At 41.1% G+C, this 25,844-nt stretch overlaps 2 protein-coding genes across 4 annotated transcripts in view; one reads left to right on the top strand and one right to left on the bottom strand.

The window, feature by feature from the left end:
- Positions 1-240: 240 nt before the first annotated feature.
- SPCS2 (signal peptidase complex subunit 2) lies at positions 241-19,564 on the bottom strand. Its single transcript, XM_064288690.1, has 5 exons — positions 19,432-19,564; positions 8,768-8,851; positions 8,006-8,165; positions 6,226-6,361; positions 241-541 (listed from the first exon to the last, which is right to left on the bottom strand). Exons 1-5 carry the CDS (start codon positions 19,543-19,545, stop codon positions 355-357), a joined length of 681 nt encoding a protein of 226 aa, XP_064144760.1. The 5' UTR covers positions 19,546-19,564; the 3' UTR covers positions 241-354.
- The window catches only part of XRRA1 (X-ray radiation resistance associated 1), a 58,992-nt gene continuing 52,590 nt past the window's right edge, over positions 19,443-25,844 (top strand). Inside the window, exons 1-3 of one of the 3 annotated variants that reach the window (XM_010599580.3) lie at positions 19,660-19,904; positions 22,440-22,495; positions 25,727-25,824. In XM_010599580.3, the coding sequence (XP_010597882.1) occupies positions 25,731-25,824 (94 nt within the window). In that variant the 5' untranslated portion in view covers positions 19,660-19,904; positions 22,440-22,495; positions 25,727-25,730. Of the gene's footprint in view, positions 19,905-22,439; positions 22,496-25,726; positions 25,825-25,844 lie in introns of all 3 variants that reach the window. The other 2 variants (XM_023538943.2, XM_023538942.2) reach the window with 2 other exon arrangements.

The raw sequence follows: 25,844 nt of genomic DNA, 5'->3' as shown, positions 1-25,844 counted from the left end.
ACAAAAGTTGATATGACGAACGTTGCATGGCACAAAGCTACATTATATAAAGTACTGCTAGGTATGAAGGAGGAAGTCTGTACGGCTTTTGGCAAAACAATTTTCAGAAGAACAAATCAAAACAACGCAATCAGCGAATCAAGGAGGCTACAGCTAGACATTAGACCTACAACTTCTCATATTGTTGCTAGAAAATTCTATTTATCCAGAATGGACTAAATTTTCAGGAAAAACAGGGGCTTTTTTTTTTTTTTAAAACAACTCTTACTTTACTCATTTCAAGTTCTGTTTCTTCTTCACGCCACTCCATAACTGAGCGTGATCCAGCAGAAAGACGCCTACTTTTAGAATTGGCTATTTTATTTTTCTTTCTGTGGCAAGACTGTCATGCAGCCTGGATATTTCAGGCTCATATGCATCCATGACCAGTGTCCCGCTGTGGTCAAAGAACTTAGCAATGGACCTGGTGAACTCAGCTTCCCGCTGCTGCTTTGTTCTCCCACTGATGAAGGTCAGCTTCAGGGTGTATTTGTCATCAAACCTAAGTACCAGGGAAAAGATAACAAATTAACCAAACACAGTCAGAGATTCAACCATTAACAATACAGCAAGAAAAGGGCTGAGCTATGTGCTGGTAATATAGAGAACACACAGATCTATGCTTTTTAAAAACTCCAGGGGTACCTCACTGCCTTCATGACACTAGTTCAGATTCTAGAGTGCTGACATGTCTTCCCTGGTTTAGTTACTGTGTACCTCTTTTACCTGGCCATAGACTGTTATGTCATACGAACTATCTTCTCTCACCTCTGGGCTCTGCACTTGCTCTGTGCTCAAAGGGTATACCTAGTAGACTCTTCTCTCCTATCACATCTGGCTAGTTCTCACTTATTGATAATCTAATTGGGCATGAACTTTTCTGGGAAAGCCTTCCTAAACCCTCCCAATCTGGGTCACACATCCCTCCTTTGTCTTCCACAGCACCGGCAACCAATATTCAGCTCAAATACCGAGTGCCAATCATATACCAGGACTACTGATACACCCTCATCTCTATCAATAAAATTATTGATCTATTGAGATGACGTTTGTATATTTGTGTTCTAGGCTAAAAGGTTCTTGAGGCCAAGGACTTTGTCTTATTTGTTTTCTATTCCTAGCTTGACACATGGTAGACAGTCAAATCTTTACAAGTAAATAAAGGACCCTTACTTTTGGGGCTGGCCCTCCATTCCAGGTGCTTTGTCCTTGCGTGCTGCATGCCGATCACTTTACTATATGAACTCTGAAGATTATTCAGCTACAGCTTTAGGTGCCCTGAAGACCGTTACTATCTCCGCCCATTCAAGAGGGTTTAATGACACCAACTTCTGGCAAGCTGACATCCCCCCATTTCTGTCTCCATTCAACAAGGGCATATTCAGTGGGTTGTTAAACTGATATTATCTTTAGACAAAGCATTTTCTTCTTTGTTTCTGCATGTCCACGATGGGAAAACCACCACCTACTTTTCAGGATTACTGTCATGCTTAGAACAGGACCCAGCATAACTGGTGCTCAGAAAATTACAGTTCCTCAATAAACTACTGGTCAAGCCACTAACTCCGAAGATGGCTTACTAGGACCTAAGGACAGGTAGGAGTGAAGGTCCTTGAACTATTTTCAACACTTCGAAAGATCTTCTCAAGCTTCAACTAACTACTATTGACACCATGGGAATTTCTGGACTTTTGGGCCCAGTTTCATCAGCAGCTACATGGCTTTGATGACAGGACATAATCTGACGATACGGTACATTTTAGGAACAGTTATTTATTAACTCAACAAATATTTATTGAGCCCTACCTACATGTGCCAGGCAGTTTTAGATGCTAAAGATATATAGCAGTGAACATAATAGACAAACCCCTGCTTTTTGAAACTTTCAATAACAAACAATAATAAAAAAAAAAAGTTCCTTTAAATATGGTGGGCAGGAATGGCTTCACTAAGAAGCAGATGTTTGAGCAGAGTCCTAAAGGTGGTGAGAGTATGAGCCATCTGGAAAAAGAATATTCCAGGCAGAGAGAATAGCAAGTACAGAGGCCTTGAGGTAAGAACATGCCAGGAAGAACAGAAAGGAGCACTGTGAACAGATGAGTAGGAAAGGATAACGGCCAGATGAGGTAATGGGTGTGTTTGCATACACGTGTGGGCTGCAGAGAACAGATACATATGGACTTCAAAGTCATCCTAGGATTCTGGCTTTTTCTCTGAGTGAGACAATTTTGAACAGAAGCCTAAGTTGATCTGATTTGTTTTAAAAGGATCACTCTGCCTGCTGTGCTAGGAACAGACTATGGGTGGGAGAACAGCTGAAGAGGTCCCTTAGGACATTATTAAGTAATCTAAGTGAGAAATGGCGGTAAGAATGAAAATGGCTAAGTGGTCAGACCGAATATATTTAGACAGGACAGCTGGCAAGATTTGCTGACTGAAGGAAGATGGAGAGAGAGGAATCAAAAACTGCAGAGTTTCTGGCCTGAGCAACTAGAAGGATGGAGCTGTCATTTATTGAGATAGGAAAACTGGGAAGAGCAGGTCTGGATGATGGATAGCGGAGTTAGGTTTTAGATATGTTAATTTTGAGATGTCTAACAGAACCCTGGTGGCATAGTGGTTAAGAGCTACGGCTACTAACCAAAAAGTTGGCAGTTCGAATCCACCAGGTGCTCCTTGGAAACCCTATGGGGCACTTCTACTCTGTCCCATAGCATCACTATGCATCAGAATTGACTTGACGGCAATAGGTTTATTATGATCAAGTGGAAATGTCTAATAGAGAATTGGGATATATATCTAAGTTCAGAGTAGAGGTCCAGGATAAAATATATAGAGATCTTCATCATATAGCTGGTATTTAAAGCCTTGAAAGTCTAGATAAGATCCCACCTAGAAAGTGAATACAGACAGAGAAGAGGTTCTAGGAACAAGCCCTGGTGGCATATCAAATTTAGAGAAAGGGGAAATGAAGAATCGCAAAGGAAACTGGGGAACAGATATCTTGGTAAGAAGAAAACTGGAAACAGTGGGGTATCCTAGAAGTCTGAAAAAAAAAAAAAAAAAGAAGCATTACAAGGAGGGAGTAGTCAAATGCTGCTAACAGGTCAAGTATAGTGAGGGAAGAAATGAAGACGAGACCAGATCCAAAAGCTAATGGGAGGAGAGGAAAAGGGAAGGTCATATGAAGAAAATAAGGAGAAAGGAAACATTTTTTTTTTAGTTGGGAAAAATTATGTTTGTATGTTTGTATGCCAGAAGGAATGATCCAGCAGAGAAAGAAAACATCAAGTAAGCGAGAAGGGACAGAACCTAATGGCAAATTAGGGTAGGCTTTAGATAGGAGCTTGAAAAGAGGCACATTATAATGGGCATTAATTCAAGTAGGCGGGTAATGATGGAAGACTTCTGATTGCTTCTACCTTCTAAGCAACAAAAGCGGCAAGGCCATGAACTGAGAGTAAAGATGGGGGAGGAAGGTTTGAGAATAGAGGAGAAAGCATAACGAGATAATGAAAGGGGAAGGAGGACGGTGAAAAGGTAGTATGCTCATTGGATTATAGACGCCATTAGGGCTGAACAACCGTTATCTACCAGGAGATAGGATAGTAAAAAAATAGGAAGTGAAGGTCAGAGAGTGGGATACTTAAAACCAGTATTATTGAAGATAATTTGTTACTAGTAATACAGCTAAGTTATGATTGTGAAAATAAGTACCTTAAGACACGACCAAAAATTACATAATTAGAGGAGAGGAAGTAGATAAACTTAGAGGCCAAGTTACTTAGAGGTACTAGAATAATAACCTACTTGGAGGCTGAAATCACCAAGACTTATGAAGAAATTATGTTAGAGAGAGTACTAATGAGCCAGGAGCTATCTTCAAGGAACGAGGGGGAATGACCCATGGGTCTGTGCTTAACTGCAATGAGGAAGACAGGTGGCAAAATGTGATAACACACAATTCAAAGTGGTGGCTTGCAGAGAAGAGATACCTACAGTCCCAGTAGTATGAAGACTATGTGAGAGAAATCAGCCACCACTTGAAATCTGCAGGGGGAGCATGTCCTTGGGGGTTAGTCAGGTTTCATTTACAGTAAAAAAAAAGGCAAAGGAATGTTCAAAGAGGAGGCTCAGTTACAGGGAATTTTGTGGGTGGCTGACCATGACTCGATTGGAGGCAGAGACTGATTAGGAGGTCAAGGCTGCAGTCCAGGCCAGGCGAGTTCCACTCATTCACCCAACAAAAATTTCTGCAAATTTAAGCTGTGCTAGTCCCTGGGCAGGTTCTGGGGACACAGAGGTGAATGAGCTAGTCCCTGCCTTTGGGCTTGGAGTTCTAGTGCACAGTGAACAGTAAAGGAGCTTATACTTTTGGGGAAGCTCAGCAGAGGCATGGAGAAGCAAATAATTATAGCATCATGTGACCAGTGCTAACAGAGGTTAGCATAAAATGCTCTTAAGAATACCTAAGAGTACCTAATCCAGACCAAGGTACGTCAGGGAAGGCTTCCTAGAAGAAGTGACAAGTAGGAGTTAGCTAGATATTCGGTCCTAAAAGAATATGTCCAATGGCACAAAATCACTTGGAACCTGGAGAATTTAGCAAGTCGCAAATTCTGTAATATTGCGAGAGTAGGAATATGTATGGGTTCCTTTTGGGAGGGGTATGAAATAAAGCTGGAGATGTCACTGGGGCACAGATGTTGACTTTGGACAGTATACTGGATGTGCTGGGCAGTAACTGAATTGGGCTTTTGAAGGCAGTCACATAGCTTGTGATAAGGATGTTTGCAGGTGGCAGCTACTAGTCTATGAAACCTTTCATTACCATTTTCACATCATGTAGCCTGGCAGCTATGGAACAAGACATCTGAATCAGGTACTATTAGACTACTAAGTCACTCTTTATGTGGGGATGAGGATACTTCTTCTCTATAAGCACCAACAATATGGCAGTTGGTTAAAAAAAAACAACAAAAAAACAGAGAAGCCTAATCCCAGAAAAGGGTCAGTCAACTATGAGTCAAAATACATAAATCGGAATGAAAGTGACAAAACTAAGATGATGCTAGGATCTGGAATTCTGAATCTCTGCTTTGGTGGCCTGCTGGAGGGTACAGATTGATGATGGCTGAGCCAAAAGGGCAGCAGGGAGCTGAGATAAGCAAGAAATTAGCTGCAAAATCTGAAGGAATAAATGTCTGTTCTTCTTCTTCCCCACAGGCATCCTCATAAATTGGCAGCAAGAGAGCCTGCCAGCACTGACGTTATACCTACCTTTATGGGTGTCAACACGTGGACTTACAATCTGAGAGCCGACTGTATGCTAGGAACTATACCATGTGCTCAGACTTGGGCTGGAGTTCCTGCTATGCCACTTTTGGCTGTATGACACCAGAAGAATTAATTAAATTCTCTGGCCTGCTTTCTTTTCTAGAAATTGGGTTGCTCTAGAGCTTAAATGAGATAATGCACTTGGAATAATACCTGCTATACGGTAATCAATAAACATCAGCAATTCTTATAACTGGTATCTCATCTTCCCAGCAACTCTAGGAGTCATTTTTGACCTTACTAAGGGGTCATTTTTGATCTACTAAGGCTCAGATAGCTTAAACGATTTACCAAAGGTCATAGAGCTAGAAAGAGACTGAGCTGGAATTTGAAGGCAGTTCTGGGTGCCTAAAAAGACCTTATATGTTGGCTGCACGAAGTTATACCCACTGATGGTCAGAAAAAGACTGAATTGTGCTTCTATGAGTTCCCCAGCCCAATGCTCCAGAGATTCTTAACTGGATTCACACAGTGAGGTCAGGGTCATAAAAGAGAAAAAGCTAATGGGTTTTTTTATGAAGATAACTGACCTTGCACCTTTGGCCTTATAGTCCTATACTCTAAATGGCTGGGTTAATTGGCCACAAGGAAAAAAAGAGACTCTCTCTTCATTATTTCACCAAAGTACTTTCTCCCATAGTTCATCCTCAGAGCACTTCTGTGATAATGCAATCTCAGAAAGGCATTGCTAAGAAAAACCTTCTAGATCATTCATAGTCCTTTCTTCATTTTATATGACTAGCACCATGATCTGCAGAGTAGGCAGACAATAGTCTGCTGTTGATAATGACTCAATTGTCCAGGGAAACTCCAAAACCAAAATTTAAGAATCTGTGAGGACAGTCATACCTTTTGAGACTGGAGGACAGTTGCCAAATATCATCAGGGTCCATGCCTGTAGGATCTTTCCTGTGGGCCACGAGAAAGATGCTCTTCTCCTTATATGAGGTATAAATGGTCAGGATCCCCATCATCACAAAATAGGTTCAAATAAAGTTAAGGGAAAAACACACAAATATACACACGAAAGAGAAATACCACAAACTGACAAACAAGGGTTATGAACACTTTCATGACTGTTCTACAGAACACAGTCAGTTTATCATGGTATAAAAACACTAAAAATTTAGTTATTTCATTTTCGTACTTATGTTTATATACCAAGAGAAGCAAGGCTCTATCTGGTTAAGTCCTCAAAGAATATCTCAAAAAAAAAAAAAAAAAGGATAAGATTAAGTACAGGGCATAAACTAGCTCTCTTCTTTGATGTTCAAGGACAAAACATGTAAGAAGATCCCATTAACTAGTTTATCAAGACTTTGTTATAATTGCGCTTCTTTCTCTATAAAAAAGAAAACTAATGATCACGGTGGAGTTGATCACGGTTAACCAATTTAAGGCTCATTAAAAGAAAAAAAGTTACTTCAGTCAGTATTACTATAAAATAACTACTTCCTGTATATGTATCAACTCGCCAGCAACAGGGCTTTTTGTATATATGTACAGGCTTATTATTATATTCATTTTTTATAATACAGCTACCATACCTGAGTACCTACTATGTGCCAGTTTTGTGTACACTGTATTATTTGAACTTTATGAAAGGGATAGGCAAGAAAGTATAGTACAAAGTGTATGGGCTTTGGAGTGAGGCAGTCCTGGATTTGAATCTTGGCTTTTAACCAGTGTAACCTTGACAAATTACTTACCTTTCCCAAGTCTTAGTATCTTTACCTCTAAAACAGGATAGAAACATTGGTGGCGTAGCAGTTAAGAGTGCGGCTGCTAACCAAAAGGTCAGCAGGTCGAATCCACCAGGCGCTCCTTGGAAACCCTATGGAGCAGTTCTACTCTGTCCTATAGGGTCACTATGAGTGAGAATTGACTCAACGGCAATCGGTTTGATTTTTGGTTTGAAATGGGGATAATACCGATTTTCTAGAATTGTTATGAAGTTTAGAGATTGTGTGTATATACAGAGTGCATAGCACACAGAAGACATTCATAATGGTGGTCACTACTATTACATATAAAACTGATATGATTATAAAGAAAACAAGTTCTTTTCTTGTTTTGTTCTAAACAAATATAACCAAACAAATGAAGTACCAGCAAGTAGTTCTCTTGAGAGGCCATGTATTTGTAATAATGTTGATATCACTGAAACTCTTATGGAAAGTGCCTCAATTGCGAAAAAATTAATTACTGTAATGATTTATCAGCTCACTGAAGGGAGTCAAGGATCATCTGGTGCCAATTCTGAGGGATATGACTTGGGCTCCATTCAGGTAATACCACTTTTGATAAAAACCAAAAACCAAACCTGCTGCCATCAAGTCGATTCCGAGTCACGGCGACGCTACTGGACAGAGCAGAAATGCCCCATAGGGTTTCCAATGAGCGGTTGGTGGATTCAAACTGCCAACCTTTTGGTTAGCAGCTGAGCTCTTAACCACTGGACGTACTTTATATTTGACGGTTTGCAATTGCTTCTGAAGGTAAATCCCCAAAGTGAAGGTTTCAGAAATATTTCAGGTAGCGGTAACTTGTTTTTTGCAGGGAGGAGTGTTGGTGGAGCTTTTAAGAAACAGTCATTAGAAAACAAACCTGACCATAAAGAAAGGATATGATATGACACACAAAGCCAAAACAGGCTTTGACTCTGGAAAGGGGTGCATATAATCCCAAATCAAAGCCACGATGGCAAAGAAACAGGAGATGGTACAAATGGTGAGACGGCCATCGATCAGATTAAAATTCTCCACATACTTGTACTTTTCCAGAAGTACCTAGTGAGAAGAGAAAGGAGCCAAGTTAACAAGAATGCTCCCTTCCCTTCCCAGTACCTGCTTTTATTCTTAATCTCCATGATAAAAGTTATATTAAGAACTGTGTGAATTACCTGATAGTTCTCTCCAACTGGGATTTTATCACTCCAAGCAAATAAGACGCAAGCCATTTAGAAAGGATCCCAGAAAAAAAGTTCACCAATTCTTCAAATAACATTTATCTTTTTAAACCCTCAACTTTTCCCCTCGTATGCAGCTAAAATTTTCTTTTTCTTTCCTAAAAGGAAAGATAACCAAACCTGGATGAATGTTCAAGCTTCCCTTGACACTCTCAGCTACAGGCTAATTAACCTCAAAAACAAAAAATTACCAGCTCTCTAGAATTCACAGATTAGAGAGTCTGAGAAGGAGCCTTAAATAGCTAACATTTATATCTTAACACATTTTCCCCTACTTTTACTGTACTGTCTCAATTTTAAATACTGCTTTCTGGCTCCATTTCTAACACTGAAAACTAAGGTCATTTCAAGTTACAGAAGAAAGATTCTCCAGCTGGGCCATCAGCTGTATACACGCTAACAGACCCCTCCTCATGAAAGCACCTTTTTGGCAGAATCATCCAAAGAGTTTTTCACAGCTGATCCATCCCACTTGTCAATTTTTACAGGCTTATCGTCAATCTTCCACTGTAAAACAAAAGAGTTGTACATCAAGAGACTTGGCATTTTTTTGAAAGTAAAATGAACGACTTCCTTAAGAGCATCCTTAAGTACATATAAGTTACTCTTCCTCTTCTGGTGTTGAAGATCTGAAAGACAAAACACTAAAAAAAAAAGAAGTTGACCTGAAATCCCTTTTAACTGAAAGTTGGTTAACTCAAAAAGTAAAGAATTTTGCCCCTGAGAACTGCACTCTTAAAAAAAAATACCCACATGAGACCAAATGGACAACAGTCATTCTAAAGCATAGATGAGAAGGCTGGGGGGCAGTGAGACGATTAGTGGGAGTGTAACAACCGGAACGGAAATGAGAATGTTGACACAAACTGAAGAATGTAACCAGTATCACTGAACAGTATATATAGAAATTGTTGAATGGGAACTTGTTTTGTTGTGCATACTTCCACCAAAAATACAGTATTATTTTATTTAAAAAAATGAAATTGAAGGAAACTAGGTAACTAGAATGAGGGGGTACTTATGTGATGTTGCCAGTCACCATGCCAAGAAGCCAAAATCTACCAGCCCAAACAGAATACTTATACTGGAAGCAGAACTATAGTGTAAGCTCTATAGCCTATCCCCATTTTACCCAAACGTGGGTATAGAAGGGACTCCATATCCTCATCCTTTTATTCTGTGACCACAAAACTCAGAAAATGTAGACACATGAACCTACATTATTAACAAACGGGGAGGGTCTCCTTTAATACACTGCTGTCAGCTAACAGCTCTAATATTTTACCAGCAATGTCTTAAGAACATGGCAAATCCAGTATGGTCTGTTGGAAAGAACACAAAATTTTGACCTAAAAAACAAGTCCTAGACCTCCCATCATCAGTTATGCAACTATGGACAAATTGAGCTTCAATTTCCCTTATTTACTGAGGTTTAGAAAGTTTCCCAAAGACTGTGTGTGCTATTCAGAGGCAAAAGATTCACACATTACTGGTAGGCATTCAAAATGGTACAGCACTGATGGAAGTCAATTTAGCACACTGGATTCAACTTCCAATTCTGGGAATTTTTGTATGTCTACATACATATGAGATAATATAAAAAGCTATTCACTACAGTAGTGTGTATAGTATCAAAACTGTGAAAGGAACTCAAGGGCTCATCTTTAGGAGGCTGGTTAAACAAACTGTGGTGTTACACCCAGATATCCCGCAAACGTGGAGGGACATGGGTGGAGTGAGACTTCTCAATATATGCCTTTTTAATTTTTAACCATGTGTATATATATATTTTTTTTTTATGTATTACACAATCAAAAATTTTCTTAAATCCAAGTGATTAGTAGAACATAGGTTAAGTTGAATGGAGTGCTACAAAAATTTTGATAAACTTGCCTTTTATAAATCATAGTGGCCATCTGTTGATTTTTTACATCAAGTGAACAAATACTATACTTCATAAAAATTACAAACCAGGAGACAATCCAAAATTCATCTGGCTTTAGAATGGATTATCTTACTGAAGAGAAGAGAGCCACCTATTTACCTAATGAGCACAAGTTCAGAGATGCTGCATACGAGAAATAGATGGGATAAATATCGGTTAAAAAAAAAAATTTCAAAAGATTTTAAAGGAACATAGAAATTTATTTCACTGAATTTGATTGTTTTTCTTAACTGTGATTCGTTTATACTATTACACACACACAGAGTTTGTTGGGGGGAAAAACATGAAGGCAAATCATCATACTTTAAGTGATTAAAAGTCCATCAAGTTTTTTTTTTCTTCTTCCCCTTCTGATAGTTTATAAAAACAAGAGTATTGGTTTTATGACAGCATGTTGCAATATTGATGCTCACACCCGACCAGCCTACAATTTGAACCAAGAAGAAATTAATGAGTTTTCTAGTTAACAGCTCATTTACACTGTCAAGTAAATCTCATTTTGATAACAGCAAGCAAAAGAAGCTGTACAGCCAGAACCCACAAGATAATTTGAATTACTTGTGAAATAAAGTCATTTAAAACTTCAGGTCATTCCAAAAAGAGAAACTGTATTCTCAGAGAAACTCAGCCACACATCACTGCCTGCAAAGCATTACAGAAAAGAAACTTGCCTCTACAGCTCACAGAAGATAATTTCTTGGCACTCTTCAGGGATAAAACGCAGATGTAGTCACCACAGACTGTGCTGGAATAGTCTCAGCTCTAACTGCACTAATACTTAAAAGCAATCTTCAGCAGATGGAATAAGAACATCTCCAGTGAACTCCATGAATCACAAGAAAGTCTCTCATTTGATTTCCGAAGCGATGGGAACATCATCCATTTTGTGTGCATGAAAAACCTGAGCTCATTTCAAAGCAAACAGTACTAGCATTCCAATTTCTCCGCATCCTTGCCAACACGTTATTTTTCTTTTCTTTTTTTATTACAGCCATCCTAATTGGTGTTAAGTGGTACCTCACTGTGGTTTTGATTTGCATTTCTCACCCACCCCAGCTGCTTCTTTCATTTACCATGACGTTTTCTCAAGGTTCATGCACACTGTAGCATGTATCAGTACTTCATTCCTTTTTGTGGCTAAGTAATACCTCAGTATGTGGATATACTACAGTTTATCCATTCATCAGTTGATGGACATAGGTTGTTTCCACTTTTGGCTATCATGAATAATGCTGCTGTGAATGTACTAGAAACATGCTACATACAAGTTTTTGTTCGAACATCTGTTTTTAATTCTCTGCAGGAGATAGCCCTGGCAATCTCCCATAAAGATTACAGGGCAGAAAACCCTATGGGGCAGTTCTATTCTGTCACATGAGGTCACTAGGAGATACAATCAACTAGAAGGCACCTAACAGCAACAACAACAACAGTGACTAATGTTGAGCACCTTTTCATGTGCTTATTGGCCATTTGTGTATCTCCCTTGGAGAAAAGTCTACTTAAATTCTTTGCCCTCTTTAAAAATGAGTTGTCTTTTTTATTATTGAGTTCTAAGAGTTTCTTTATATATATTCTAGATACTAGACCGTTACTAGATAGAGGATTTGCAAATACTTTCTCTCATTCTTTGGGTATCTTTTTCTTGATAGTGTTCTTCAATACACACAAGTTTTTAATTTTGATGAAGTCAAAAATGAGTTTTGAGACATTATTAAAGTTCCATTTGCAGAACAGTGTTAAAAAGCCAGGATCTGGTTTCTTTAAACACACAGACACACACACACATTTACACTAATACCATAAAATCATTCCTTTGCTTTAACAGAGCTGGGTCACAGGGTACAAGCATGTCACCCAGAAGTCTGGCAAGCTAATATACCATCAAGGAGAATACAAGAGGATGAATGACCTGTCTAAGGCACATGGCTGATGCGTGACAAAGCCATGGCTTCAGCCTAGGTCTTCCAACCTTAAAACTGATGTTCTTCCCACTATTATGTCACATAGCACAAGGCCCACTCTGGCATGGGGGGCAAAGTATTGAGTAAGAGCGCAGGTTCTGCCACTGTTACTAACTCACTGTGTGGTCCTGGGCACATTGTTTCATCTTCCTCTCTCCAACTGTGCCCATGTCTATAAAATGAGGAGGCTGGAACAAATGAGCCCTAAAGTTGCTTCATTAAACACTTTAGAGAAACCACTATTGATTACGCGAAATAGTTTAAGAATCTGATTCAGGTCTGTGATGAGGTCCATAAATCTTTTTTAATTAATATCAAGGGAGTTTGATATAGAGGGTATGCATATCATGTAATGAAAACTATCTATCTACGGAGGCTGGAGTCCAGAGTAACTGGCTAGTTAGTAGCAGCTATATATATTTTGTTGAGTGCTCACTGGGTGTCAAGTATCACTTTATAAGGTAAATACTATTATTATCCCCACCTTATAGTTGAGGAAACTGAGATGCGAAGACATTTATTAACTTGCCCAAGGACATACATTTGTTAAGCGGCAGAGCCAGGATTCAAAGCCAGACAGCCTGGCTCCAGAGCCTGTGTTCTCAACTACTAAGATATGAAAGCTGTGTTTTAGGATTAGGCAACAGCCCAGCCAGGAGACAGAAATTCAGGTATGAGGTTAAAAGAGTCTGGATATAGCTTCCGGAAAGCATGGTTTAATACCACATATCAACCTTAATAGCCAAAAAAATTAAGCAAGCAGCTTTTCTTTATAGCCTGCCATGTAGAACAAAATACCCTAATGTATTTTGGGAAAAGTAACTTACTACACTGATCTAAATGAAGTTATTCTGTGATGGAGGCTAGGAAATTATCTTTGTATACCTATTTCTAAGGCAGGAAACAAGAATTGCTTTGTTCTTAAAGTCAGTTTCATAGGAGCAGAAATTCACATCTGCTTAGATAAAACTAAAAGTATATTTGCATCTCTTTATTACATTTCTAGATGGCAAGTGAAAAATATAGCTGCAGGAAATAAAATACCCTCCCCCCCTCCAATCAAATTAAAGACATTCTGCTAAAGGTAACAGCCTCTCATTCCAACAGAGCACAAGCCTCTTGCTCCAGTGAGGATTAACATTTTTCCCCATGTTCTCTCCCACAGTATCTTCAGTTTTACGCAGTTAGAGGCACCATCCTCTAAAGCTGTTTCTGAAGACCGAGGTGGCAGGTCTGAAATTTTTTCTCTGTTAAATTCGATGCTGCAAGTACTTATTCTGTGTTACTCACTACAGAGAACCACAGCAAGCCCTCACAGGAAACTGGCAAATACAAATCCGTGGAACAATATAAGAAAATATATCACATTAAGTGACAAGTTAATTCCCATGTATACCAAAAAGCCAAAAAAAAAAAAACCAAACCAGTTGCCGTCGAGTCAATTCCAGCTCATAGAGACACTATAGGACAGAGCAGAACTGCCCCACAGAGTTTCCAAGGAGCACCTGGAGGATCTGAACTGCCGGCCCTTTGGTTAGCGGCCCTTTGGTTAGCAGCTGTAGCACTTAACCACTACGCCACCAGGGTTTCCTTCCCATGTGTATTAAGTGCTAAAAGAATTTAGAGGGGAAACAACTGGCTGAAATTAAAAAAAAAAAAAAAGCACCTAAGCAGTTTTTCACTGTATGCTCTCTCCTGTCCATCACTTCCTGGATAATTCTATTAAGAGCTCCTTTGATATGCCTTTTGCCTGCTCCTGCTACTCTGGTTGGGGTTCTCATCACCTTGTCATTGTTACTCCTAAGAACATTTACCAATATTATACAGTTTAATCCTTACAACAAAGCCTATAATATGTATCAGCATTTGCATTGTTTACATAAGGAAATTTAGGCTGCGTAATATTAAGTAACTCATCCAAGGCCTTGCAGCTTTTAGTATGTTGCACAGGAGCTCAAATTTGTTTCTTTTTTTTTTTTTTAATATTCCTATACAGCAACTGGTTTTTTTTAATACACATACACTAGCACAGTACATGACCTTATTGGAAGGCTTCTGAATTTCCTAAACTCACTTTACATAATTTAAAAAACCTTCAACAGCCTTCTACTCTTTACTTTAGGAATCCATGCCCTCCCCAATCTAATTCTACCTATCACTATAGTTCTCTTGGAGAACCTTCCAGTCAATTCATTACCTGAGAAACACTGGCACCATCAACATCTCTGTACGAGAATTGTTTTATTTACTTTTATTAAATTAATTTTGTAGTTGTCAAGACTATACACAGGGAAACATATACCAACTAAACCATTTCTAAATGTACAATTCGATGACACTGATTACACTCTTCCAGCTGTGCAACCATTCTCACCTCCTTTTTCTAAGGTGTTCCCTCTCCATTAAAATAAACTCACTGCTCTGTAAGGTCCCTATCTAACCTTCTGAGTTGCTGTTGTCACTCTGATCCCATAGAGAGAGTTCTTAAAGGAGCAAAAAGCTCAAGGCATACATTCTTTACTAGGTTAGCTAAACTACTGTTTGGTTTTATAAAAACGTCAGGGTATATTTTTGGTTTCAGTTTTAAAGATTATCTCAGGGCAAGAGTTTCAGGGGTTCATCCAGCCCCAGAGCTACAGAAGTCTGTGGAATTGCTTTGTTCTTAAAGTCAGTTTCACAGAAGCAGAAATTCACATCTGCTCAGGTGAAGTGGCACAGTGGTAAAAGTGATCGACCATTAACAGAAAGGTCAGCATTTCAAAACCAGCACAGGTCCGAGGGAGAAACGTGGCAGTCTGCCTCTATAGAGATATACAGCCTTGGAATTCCTATGGGGTTGCTATGAGTGGGACAGCAGTAAGCAGGTAAAGCTAGAAGTACATTTGCATCTATTTACTACATTTCTTAAGGATACATTCCTACCTGGTATGTCTTCCCTTTCTCTCTCAAAAAATAAGATCCTGGAGTGTGCTGTCACATTATAGGGATTGCAACTAGGGTCATATAACAATACGTGTATAAATTTTTGTATGAGAAACTAGCTTGAACTGTAAACTTTCACCTAAAGCACAATAAAAATTAATAAATAAATAAGGTCCCAGCTCCACTCTCAAGCATGAAACCTTCCCCTGGGGCCCTCATCTTTATTATTTACATCTCAGGGATCACTCTCTCTCTCATTTGAACTTCCTTTAAAAGTCTGCATTTGGCATATGCCGCGTGTTATGTGCCGTCGAGTCAGTTCTGACTCATAGCCCAGTCCTGCGCCATCCTCACAACTACTATGCTTGAGACCATTGTTGTAGCCTCTGTGTCAATCCATGCTGTTGAGGGTCTTCCTCTTTTTCACTGGCCCTCTACTTTACCAAGCATGATGACCTTCTCCAGGGACTGATCTCTCGTGATAACATGTCCAAAGCATGTGAGACGTAGTCTCACCATCCTCGCTTCCAAGGAGCATTCTGGTTGTATGTCTTCCAAAACAGGTTTGTTCGTTATTTTGGCAGTCCATGGTATATTCAATCCTCTTCACCAACACAATTCAAAGGCGTCAATTCTTCTTTGGTCTTCCTTATTTGCTGTCCAGTTTTCGCATGAATATGAGGTGACTAAAAACACCATATACTTCCTTAAATATATTTAATGCTTGTGTATTCCAACTCCTCAGCTATATTGAATGAACTCTGACAGTAGGACTCTTGATTTATTCCTTCACCATCACACATCTATACTGGACACTACGGGTTCCAGAGATCATTCACATATATAGCCTCATATGATTCTCCCAACAACCCTGTGACGTAGGTGCCAGCAACCCTAATATTACAAATGAAGAAAAGAAGTTGAGTAAGGTAACTGACTTCCTAGGCTTCATAAAGTTTGAAAGTAGCAGAGCTACTTCAAAGTCCAAATCCTATGATTCTCAAGTCCAGGCTTTTTCAGTAACACAATAATGCCATATACTTTTCAGTCATCACTGCCTGAAAAGAATGCCCTTGCTTAACATTTGCTAGTGATAATCCAAGGAGTGCGAATAGCAAGAGCAGTTAGTGGGATAGGGTGAACCCAGAACACTTAAGGACTGTGAGGTGCTCACCTAGCAGGAAAGCAGCATTTGTGTAGCAAATGTTATCACGTCCCAAGACTCAAGTCTTAGAGCAATCTACCATAGCAATCCTCAGAATACATTCTTGTCTCTTAAGAGGGATCAAGAGTATGAGAGCTGTATAATTCAAAACCAATGACACCTCAAAACCCGTTGCCATTGAGTCAATTCCAACTCATAGCAACCTTATAGGAAGAGTAGAACTGCCCCATAGGGTGTCCAAGGCCGTAAATCTTTACAGAAACAGACTGCCACATCTTTCTCTCTTGGTGCAGCTGCTAGGTTCAAATCACCAACCTTTCAGTTAGTAGCCAAGCGCACAACCACTATGCCAAGATGTGGATCTGAATCCCTCCACAGGATCACATATTCACTTCTTAAACACTTACCATTTGTCAGGCACTGCGAAAGTCGGAAAGCTGTTTTCAAGTAAAAAATTCTGACTGTTTAACTATATTCAGGACTTCATGCTTAACACTTCTTAGCAAATTGGCCCAGGACCCTGCTGGAACTGGAAGGCACCTTAGTTTACATTAAGCTAAATTCCTCGCTTTATAAATGAGGAAATACAGAGCGATGGCAGCATATTTCAAGGTTACACAGCTAATCAGAGCACCTTCCAAGATGCTGCACAAAGAGCAAGAAAGACCAATCCAGGAGTCTTCTCTTTTTAATGCCCTTGTTTCTAGGCTTGAAGTAACCAAAAATAAAGGATGAGTGGAGGGAGAAAGAGACAAGCATTAATGGGAGGCAGCCTCAAAAATCCAATTTATCCATAGTGCCTGGGGTCTTAAAAGCTTGCAAGAAGCCATCCAAGGGATGATAATTGGTCTCTATTCAACTGGAGCAAGAAAGGAAGAAGGAGAGCCGGGAATGGACCAAAAAACTCACTGCTCTCCAACTCACAGGGGCCCTACAGACAGAATAGAAGTGCCCCATAGGCTTACCAAGGCTGTAAATCTTCATGGAAGCAGACTGCCACATCTTTCCCCCTTGGAGTGGCTGGTGGGTTTCAACATCAACCTTTTGGTTAGCAGCTGAGCGCTAACTGTGCCACCAGGATTCCTTGAGTGAGGAACAGGAGGATGTGGAATGTGTGGCTAATTGCCTCCATGAAAACTGCCTCCTTTGCCATGAGTCCAGAAGAACTGGATGGTGCCCGGCTACCACTGCTGAACATTTTGGTCAAATATTCTACAGAAGAATCCTGATCAAAATGAGGAAAATGCAGAACAGAATTTCAAATTCTCATAGACTCCAGACGTTCTGGAGCCATGGGGGTTAGGTGAACCCCTGAAACTACTGCCCTGAGATAATCTTTAAAACTTAAACCAAAAATACCCCCTGAAGACTTCTTAAAACCAAACAACATCGTTGTTATTAGGTGACATCATATCTGTCACCTGTGTACAACAAAACGAAACAATGCCCAGTTCTGCACCATACGCATAATCGTTGCTATGTTTGAGCTCATTGTTGCAACCACTTTGTCAATCCATCTCATTTAGGGTCTTCCTCTTTTTCACTGACCCTCTACTTTACCAAGCATGATGTCCTTCTCCATGGACTGGTCCCTCCTGATAACATGTCCAAAGTATGTAAGACAAAGTCTCGCCATCCTCCCTTCTAAGGAACATTCAGGCTGTACTTCTTCCAAAACCGGTATGTTTGTTCTTTTGGCAGTCCATAGTATATTTGATATTCTTTGCTAATACCAGATTTCAAAGGCATCGATTCTTCTTCAGCCTTCCTTACTGTCTAGCTTTCACATGCATATGAAGCAATAAAAAATACCATGGCTTGGTTCAGGCATACCTTAGTCCTTAAGGTGACATCTTTAGTTTTTAAAACCAAACAAGAGGTTAGCTAAACTAGTTAAAGATGTCCGCCTTGAAAATTATGCTCTCTTAAGAACTATATATACAGGAGTAAAGACAGCAGCTCAAAACATTAGACAGGAACCTTAGGGGGCAGTCAGTTTATGTTAATGGGGAAGGAGCAGCTCAGAAAAGGAAGGTGAGAATAACTGTACAACTGGAAGAATGGACTCAGTATCACTGAATCGTACATATAGAAACAGCTGACTTGGTGTATGTTTTGCTGTGTATATTATATTCCCAACAACAAAATAAATTAAAAAAAAAAAGAATCAGATAACATTTACACATCTATTTGACTCAGCTGCATTAGTTGACATCTTGAAATTCTTTTCTGAGCTTTGGTATTATAGCAAGTTTTTTTTTTTTTTGGTAACCACTTCATTGAGATATAATTCACATACCATACTAGTCACCCATGTCAAGTGCACAATTCAATGGTTGTTTGTATATTACAGAGTTGTATAACCATCACCACAAAAAATTTTAGAACATTTACATCACCCTGAAAGGAGGTCCTATGCCTTTTGGCAGTCACTACTCATTTCCTCACAATTTCCTCAGCCCTAGGAAACAACTTCAAAAAAAAAAAAATCCAATTTACCTAGTGCACTTGGTGACAGGTGGAGAAAAATGGGGGGAAGTCGAGAGGAAATACATAAATCTTACATGATTCCTTCCTGCCAGCCCAGTAGCGGAGGTCAATGCCCAAATAAATAACTTCAGTGTTCGGCGTACTGTCATAGAAAGTTCAGTAAGCAAAACGACACGGAAAGCTTTGGAGACCCTAACTGCATGCAAGAGTGCAGTGGGGCAGGTGGAGATTTGGAGAATGTTGACTTTGAGTAGATGCTTTTATACTTTCGGGCTTCAGTTGTCCCCGTCGTTGAAATGGACACATTTAACAGTAGCACCCAGCACCACTGGGGAAAAGCGATGACTAGCACTTAAATGTAGCAATAATCAAGTTGCCCAAAGAAGCTATGGTAGGCAGCGATAAAAGCAGGAACAATTCCGAGAAGGAAAGAATATCTTCAGAGGAGAGGGCCAGGGTCTGACGTGCCTACCAGGTTCCCACGGCCGGCCAACGAGGTACCCCCGCCCCGAAAGGCCGCAGAAGGGGGGCGGGGACGGAAAGGTGGGCTCACCGCCTCCCGGGCCTCCCCTGATCTCGACCGCGAAAGCTAGCTCCTCACCTTATCCAACAAGCCGCTGCGGTTACTGCTTGTCCCGCAGCTGGGGCCACCGCCAGCCCCACTACTGCCTCCGCCACCACCACCTCTCCCACCCTGTGCAGCCGCCGCCGCCATCTTGTCTGCCTCTGCTTCTCCCTCCCCACCGACTTGTCGGAAGCCTATTGGCTGAAGTTGTCGGCGTATCGCGCCTCGCGGAGGCCATCGGGGGATCCGTAGTTCCGGGTTGCTGACGCGAGTTTGCAAGCGGAACTGGCCGCGCGGCGTGCCGGGACTTGTAGTTAGAAGCTCCGGCCGCCGGTTGCCGCCTACACGGCCAGCCGCCGCATCGCGGTTACTAAGAGGTGGGGAAGGTAGTGGCAGACGCCACCGTGGAGCGACTCCGAGATCGCCGGGAGGTTCGCAGGCGCTTATCCCGCCTGACAAGGACGTCGCCTCCGCGGAGGGCTCGGAGGCGGAAGCGACGCCGCAGGCAGGTATGGCTGGAAACTTAGTTTGCGTGAGAGGTGGGCGGGGGGGGGTCTTCCCCCGCCCCAGGTATAGCGTTTCCTAGAGGGTGGGGAGGAACTTGTCCTTCAGCCTTGTTACTGCACTTCAAATTATTTTTTCCAATGACTGTCATTTTGGCTGCTAGTAATGTTTCCGTATTATAGAGAATTCACGTTTACTAAATGCCTACCGAGTGCCAGGCAGTGTGGTACGTGCATTTACATCCCGTAACAGCCCTGCCAGATGAAGGAACTAATTTAGCCAAGGGCAGTTAGCATGTATCAGAACCAGATTTTGAAGCCAGGTTTTTCTGACATCAAAACCCATGGTATTCCCCCTCTGTCGCAATTTTAGAATATAGTAGTAGTCTAGATTTTCATTAATTATTAATTCGTGTATTTTTTTTTCACATATATTTCTTGAGCATCAATATTGCCAGGCATTGTGCTAAGGGTCACAGGAGGATCAAGACAGATTTGGTCCCTGCTCTCCTGGAACTCCTACTGTAGTGACCCACAACTATCACATAATGGGATTGTATTGTAGTATGCTCTGTTATATTGCATCACTTGTATTTTAACCACATGAATCCCCCATAGGTATCCAAATGATTGAATGAGTACTCATTTCATACCTACTGTGTAGCAGTCGGAAACCTGGTGGCACAGTGGTTAAGAGCTCAGCTGCTAACCAAAAGGTCAGCAGTTTGAATCCACCAGCCACTTCTTGGAAATCCTGTGGGGCAGTTCTACTCTGTCCTGGAGGGTCGTTATGAGCTGGAATCGAGTCGATGGCAACAGGTTTGGTTTTGGTTTATGTAGCAGTCACTGTTCTTCTAGTCACCAGGGATATATCCTTGAATGAAACAGACAGCCAACATTCATGCGATAATTATTGTCACTAAATAATGTTAGTTGAGATCTCTTCACCTCTGAGAAGCGATCCCTGGCCACTCCAGTCAGATGCTCCTGTAGCCTTTTGTTGTCGTTGTTCATCTTTTATAACTTCTCACCTTTCCAGACTCAGTTCTAATGTCATCTGCTCTGTGAAACACTCCCTGGTCCTTACAGCTTCCTTCTTTGCAGACAGAATGAAGTGCTCAGAGCATTTTTTGATGGTTCAGTTTAGTTGCAATGAACACTCATGGAGCCTTGTCAATGGGCCAGGCACTGTATGAGGTGTTGGGGATAGAGAGATGAATAGGACGCAGGCTGACGTCTCTCTCTCTCTCTCTTCTCTCTCTCCCCCCTCTCTGTGTTCTAGCTGGGAAACACTACAGTCAGATTGGCATTAGCTGCCTCCAGTTTGAGATGGAAACCAGAGGTAGCTGAGGCTAACCAGGCAGGCAGCCTCCAAGTCTAGAACTTGAATTTTGTTTTTTCTGCCATGTAGATTAAGTCTACATTTCCCTTAGGGTTGAATTTTGTTTTTTCTGCCATGTAGATTTAAGTCTACATTTCCCTTAGGGTTACTTTCTAGGTAATATAACCTGGGAGTTATGTGCCTTTCTTAGCCTATTAGTTCCATACCTTCTGTTATGAATTGAATTGTGTCCCCCCAAAATATGTGTCAACTTGGCTAGGCCATGATTCTCAGTATTACGTGGTTGTCCAACATTTTGTGATCTGATGTCGTATCCTAAGTGTTGGAAATCTTAACCTCTGTGATGGAGGCAGGATTAGAGGCAGTTACATTAATGAGGCAGGACTCAGTCTATAGGAGTAGGTTGTTCCTTGAGTCAATCTCTTGAGATATAAAAGAGAATCGAGCAGAGAGGAGAGGGACTTCCTACCAACAAGAAAGAAGAGCCGGGAGCAGAGTGCGTCCATTGGACCCACGGTCCCTGCACTGAGAAGCTCCTGGGCCAGGGGAAGATTGATGACAAGGACTTTTCCTCAGAGCCAACAGAGAGAGAAAGCCTTCCCCTAGAGCCGGTGCCCTGAATTTGAACTTCTAGCCTCCTAACCTGTGAGAGAATAAATTTATGTTTGTTAAAGCCATCCATTTGTAGTATTTATGTTATAGCAGCACTAGATACCTAAGACACCTTCTCATCTAGTATTCCTGATAGGGAACTGGAATTCCTATGATGAGTTGTGCTAGCCTGAGTCTGATTCATCCTTTGTAGTATACACGTAGCAAATAACTTTGCCAGACTACATTTTAGCTTTAAACTTTGTCTTTGCTATTTTTATTCTGTGAAATTTATCTTTATGTAAATGATCATATAAATGATCCTTTCCTTACTGATTTGTATTTTGCACATCTTCTTTCAGCACTTCAGCCCCACCCATTGTTATAAAATTATTCTCCTGTACCACCTTCCCATCAATGTCTCCATCTCTGTCTCTGTCTCTACATCTATATCCATCTATTTCTGGAATCTTTAGTCCTGTGGTACTTTTCTAGGCCCCAGAGGAGACAAATTTTGGAGTTGAAGCCTTATGGTGGGATATAATTAATGAGAAAGTTCAAGATCTTTGAATGGCAGGCTAAGAAGAAGTGTAATATCTATTTTACAGGTGAAGAAACAAAAAAAAAAGGAAGTCAAGGTGACTTTCCCAAAGTCAAAGATCAAGTAAGTACCATGTAGACCAGAAGCCAGGTCCCCATCTTCTGTACGTTACTGAGGCTGAGGCCTTCTCCAACAGTCATCATCTCAACAATTCCCAGCCAGCAATTTATTCATTCATTCACCTCCCTAGCAGATAGGTGTGGTTGGTCATGAGAGAGATTTCCTGAAAGACAGATTGACTCAGTGTAAATCTGTGCCCATCCATCTGTCTATCCACCCATCTATCCATTCATCTTCCCAACAAATTGTTATTGAGCTCTAGCCTCTGTGCTAGGCACTGGAGTTACCTAGGTGACTAAGGTAATCATTGGCCTCATAGCAGGTGAGAAGTTGATGAGGAGAGCAAGCAGTTATAATAAAGGGGTGAGTAGTGTACAACAGGGGAAGTGTGGGGTGTCATAAGAACACACAGGAGGAGCTTCTAACCCTTTGTGGGGGAGGTCAGGATTAGGAAATTCATACTGCCCTATGTTGGACCAAGGGAAATGTCAACATTCATTTCTTCCTTCAACAGATACATGTGGACTCTGTTATGTGCCACGTGCTGTGTTCGGTACTAGAAATAAAGTCATAAACACCATAGATATTGTTCTTCCCCTCGAGGAGCTTAGAGTCCAGTTAGGGAACATGCAAACGCACACACACCCTTGGGCCCTGGAAGTGCTGTCGTAGCCTTCATTTGGCTCACACGTGTTTATTGCGTGCTTCCTGTGAGCTAGGTTCCAAGGGTGGAAGAGAATCAGATGAACTGGTAATGTTTCCAATCCATTGAAGGAGCTCCCTCAAGATTGTTAATAATGTTAATGAGGTAGGAAGGGCTCTGGACCATGAAAGTGATACAGGAGAAGTACTCAAGGGCTTAACAAAAACTGCATTTTTCCCACCAGAAGGTTTAATGAAGGCTTTCTGGAAGCAGTAGCATCTGGATGGGGTCTACAAAGATGCTTTTTATCCATCTGTTACCTCATTTAATTCTTCCTGTGATTTTCTGAGGCACAGGATTTTTATCCTCATTTAAAATGTGAGAAATCTGAGGCACAAAGAGGTAAAGTGACTTACCCAAGGTCCCTCAGCTTAGTAGTAGAACTTAAACTTAAGCTTCCTATTCTCAAAAGTATTGCGCTTCCTACTGCACCACTCTGCTTTTCATATTTGTCACCCAGAAAACATTTTGTCTTTCCTTTTATTGACTCTCTTCCCAGCCAGGGTTTCAGAAACTTAGCTCCTTGATTTATTCAAAATGGAGGTGGTATTTAAGCTGAATCTTAAAGGGTAACACCAGCTGGGTGAACAAGATGGAGAAGGGTATTTTAGGCTGAAGGAACACCAAGAACAAAGGCAAGCCTCCTTCCTCTCAGTCTATAGATATAGTCAAGTCTCTCTCTTCCTGTTAATAATCTTCATTATAGAAAATGGTCAACATACGTTAGCCACATGCCAGATGCTATTATAAGCCCTTCAGAAACATTTTCTCCTTTAATTGTCAAAACAACCCTACGAAGTATGTACAGTTATTGTCCACATTTTACAGAAGAAGAAACCAAGGCTTAGAAAAGTTAAGTAACTTTCCAAGGTCACGCGGCTAGTAAGTGGTGTAGCTAGGATTTGAACCAATGCAGTGTGATTCCAAAGCCTGTGCTCTATAATGACTGTTCACAAGGGCTGGGACTAGGGTCGAGGCAAGTACTGACACTGCCTTTGCATGACTCTGAGAGAAAGCCTCCTTAAATGACCCCCCTCCCCCTACCCCGACCCTCAGGTCCTCACTGTCCTTATCCTAGTTGTGACCCTGCTGTTCACTCCTCCCTTAACTTTGTTTTCACAGCCTAGCTTCTTGAAACACTTACCTACCTTCACTTTTTGCACTTCCTCACCTCCCATTCACTCTTCCATACACAGTTAAAGTCTGACTTAACTCTGCCCTTCACCTGAAATTGGCCTCCTACTTCTTACGGCCTGTTTTAGGTCCTCACCTTACTTGACTTCTCTGCCAATCTCTCCTTCTTTTGTATGGCTTTCTCTTCCCTTGGCTTATCTGACAGCTTCCTGTCTACCTCCACCTCCCAATTCTTTTCCTACTTGTCTAAAATTTCTTCCTGAATCCTCCTTTTTTGTCCACAGCTTAAGTACTCATGCCTTCAATTGATCTTGTTCCACTTTTTCTTTTCTTGTTTCCTTTCTCCCCTTCCCCTTCTCCCTCCTTTCCTCTTTCCTTCTTTCCTTGCCTCCTTCCCACCCTCCTTCCTTTCTTCTTTCTATTTCTTGGTTTTTCTTTCTCTCTTTAAATCTTCAGGTTCTTCACATGGACCCTCATCACTCACCCCTGCGTTGCTACAGTAGCCCCTAACTGGAATCCCAGTTGCCAGCCATTTTCATCTAGCTGTTAGTTTTGTCAGATTAATCTTTCTAAAACAGCTTGGAGCATGACTCTCCCCGGCTCAGAAATCGTCCATGGCTCTCAGTCACCTACAAGATAAAACCTAAGCTCCTAGCTTGGCACAGAAGGCCTTTCACGAGCAGGTACTATCCTTCCTATCCAGCCTGATTGTCCCAGACTTCGAACATACATCCTTCTGCTTCTTCAGTCAGATTGTCTCTTCACTGCCCCAAGGATATGCCTACTACCAACCTCAGTCCTATGGCCCTTTTTATTTAGAATGCTCATCCTTCTTTCTATCAGCAAATTCAATTTATCCCTCAAATCCCATTTATTCAGTCAAATCTCATTATTTGCACATCTTCTTCCCTAAAATTTGAGCTCTCTCTCTTCTAAATTCTGTTAAAACAAAGAAAACATTTAGTGAGCACTTACTATGTGCCAGGCACTCCCTTTCTCACTTGATCCTTTCATTAATCTATTTAAGTAGGTATTATAACCACCATTTAACAGGTAAGAAAAATGAGACTCAGGGGTAGAGCAACTTGCTTAATCATAAAGTGAGAAAAGACAGAGCCAGAATTCAAACCAGGTCTGTCTGAGCCCAAAGGTGATACCTTTTCTAGTATTCCAGTGACTTGGGGTTGATTTGAATAGAAAAATCCAGGGCAGTGTCCTTTCTTCGTTTAAACAGCCACCCTATTTCTGAAGCAGGGCATTGTCCTCAAGGGCCTCAAATACACTTTTCCTGACTCGGATGGGAGAGGCCTGGTGGGCTCACAGCCTCATTGGTGTGGGAGAGCTCTGCAGCACCTTCTCACTGTTCTGCTTCCTTGCTTTTCTTGCCCAACTCTCAGGGAGATGGCCTCCTCGGGAATCTACAAGCTGGATGATGGGAAGCCTTACTTGAACAACTGCTTTCCAGCCAAAAATCTGCTTCGGACGCCTGAGGAAGGTCAGGTGACTTCCATAATT

This window comes from Loxodonta africana, chromosome 7, assembly GCF_030014295.1.
Source record: "Loxodonta africana isolate mLoxAfr1 chromosome 7, mLoxAfr1.hap2, whole genome shotgun sequence".
Taxonomy (NCBI): Eukaryota; Metazoa; Chordata; class Mammalia; order Proboscidea; family Elephantidae; genus Loxodonta; species Loxodonta africana.
Note: the sequence above shows the minus strand (reverse complement) of the source record. Positions and strands in the feature narration are given on the sequence as shown.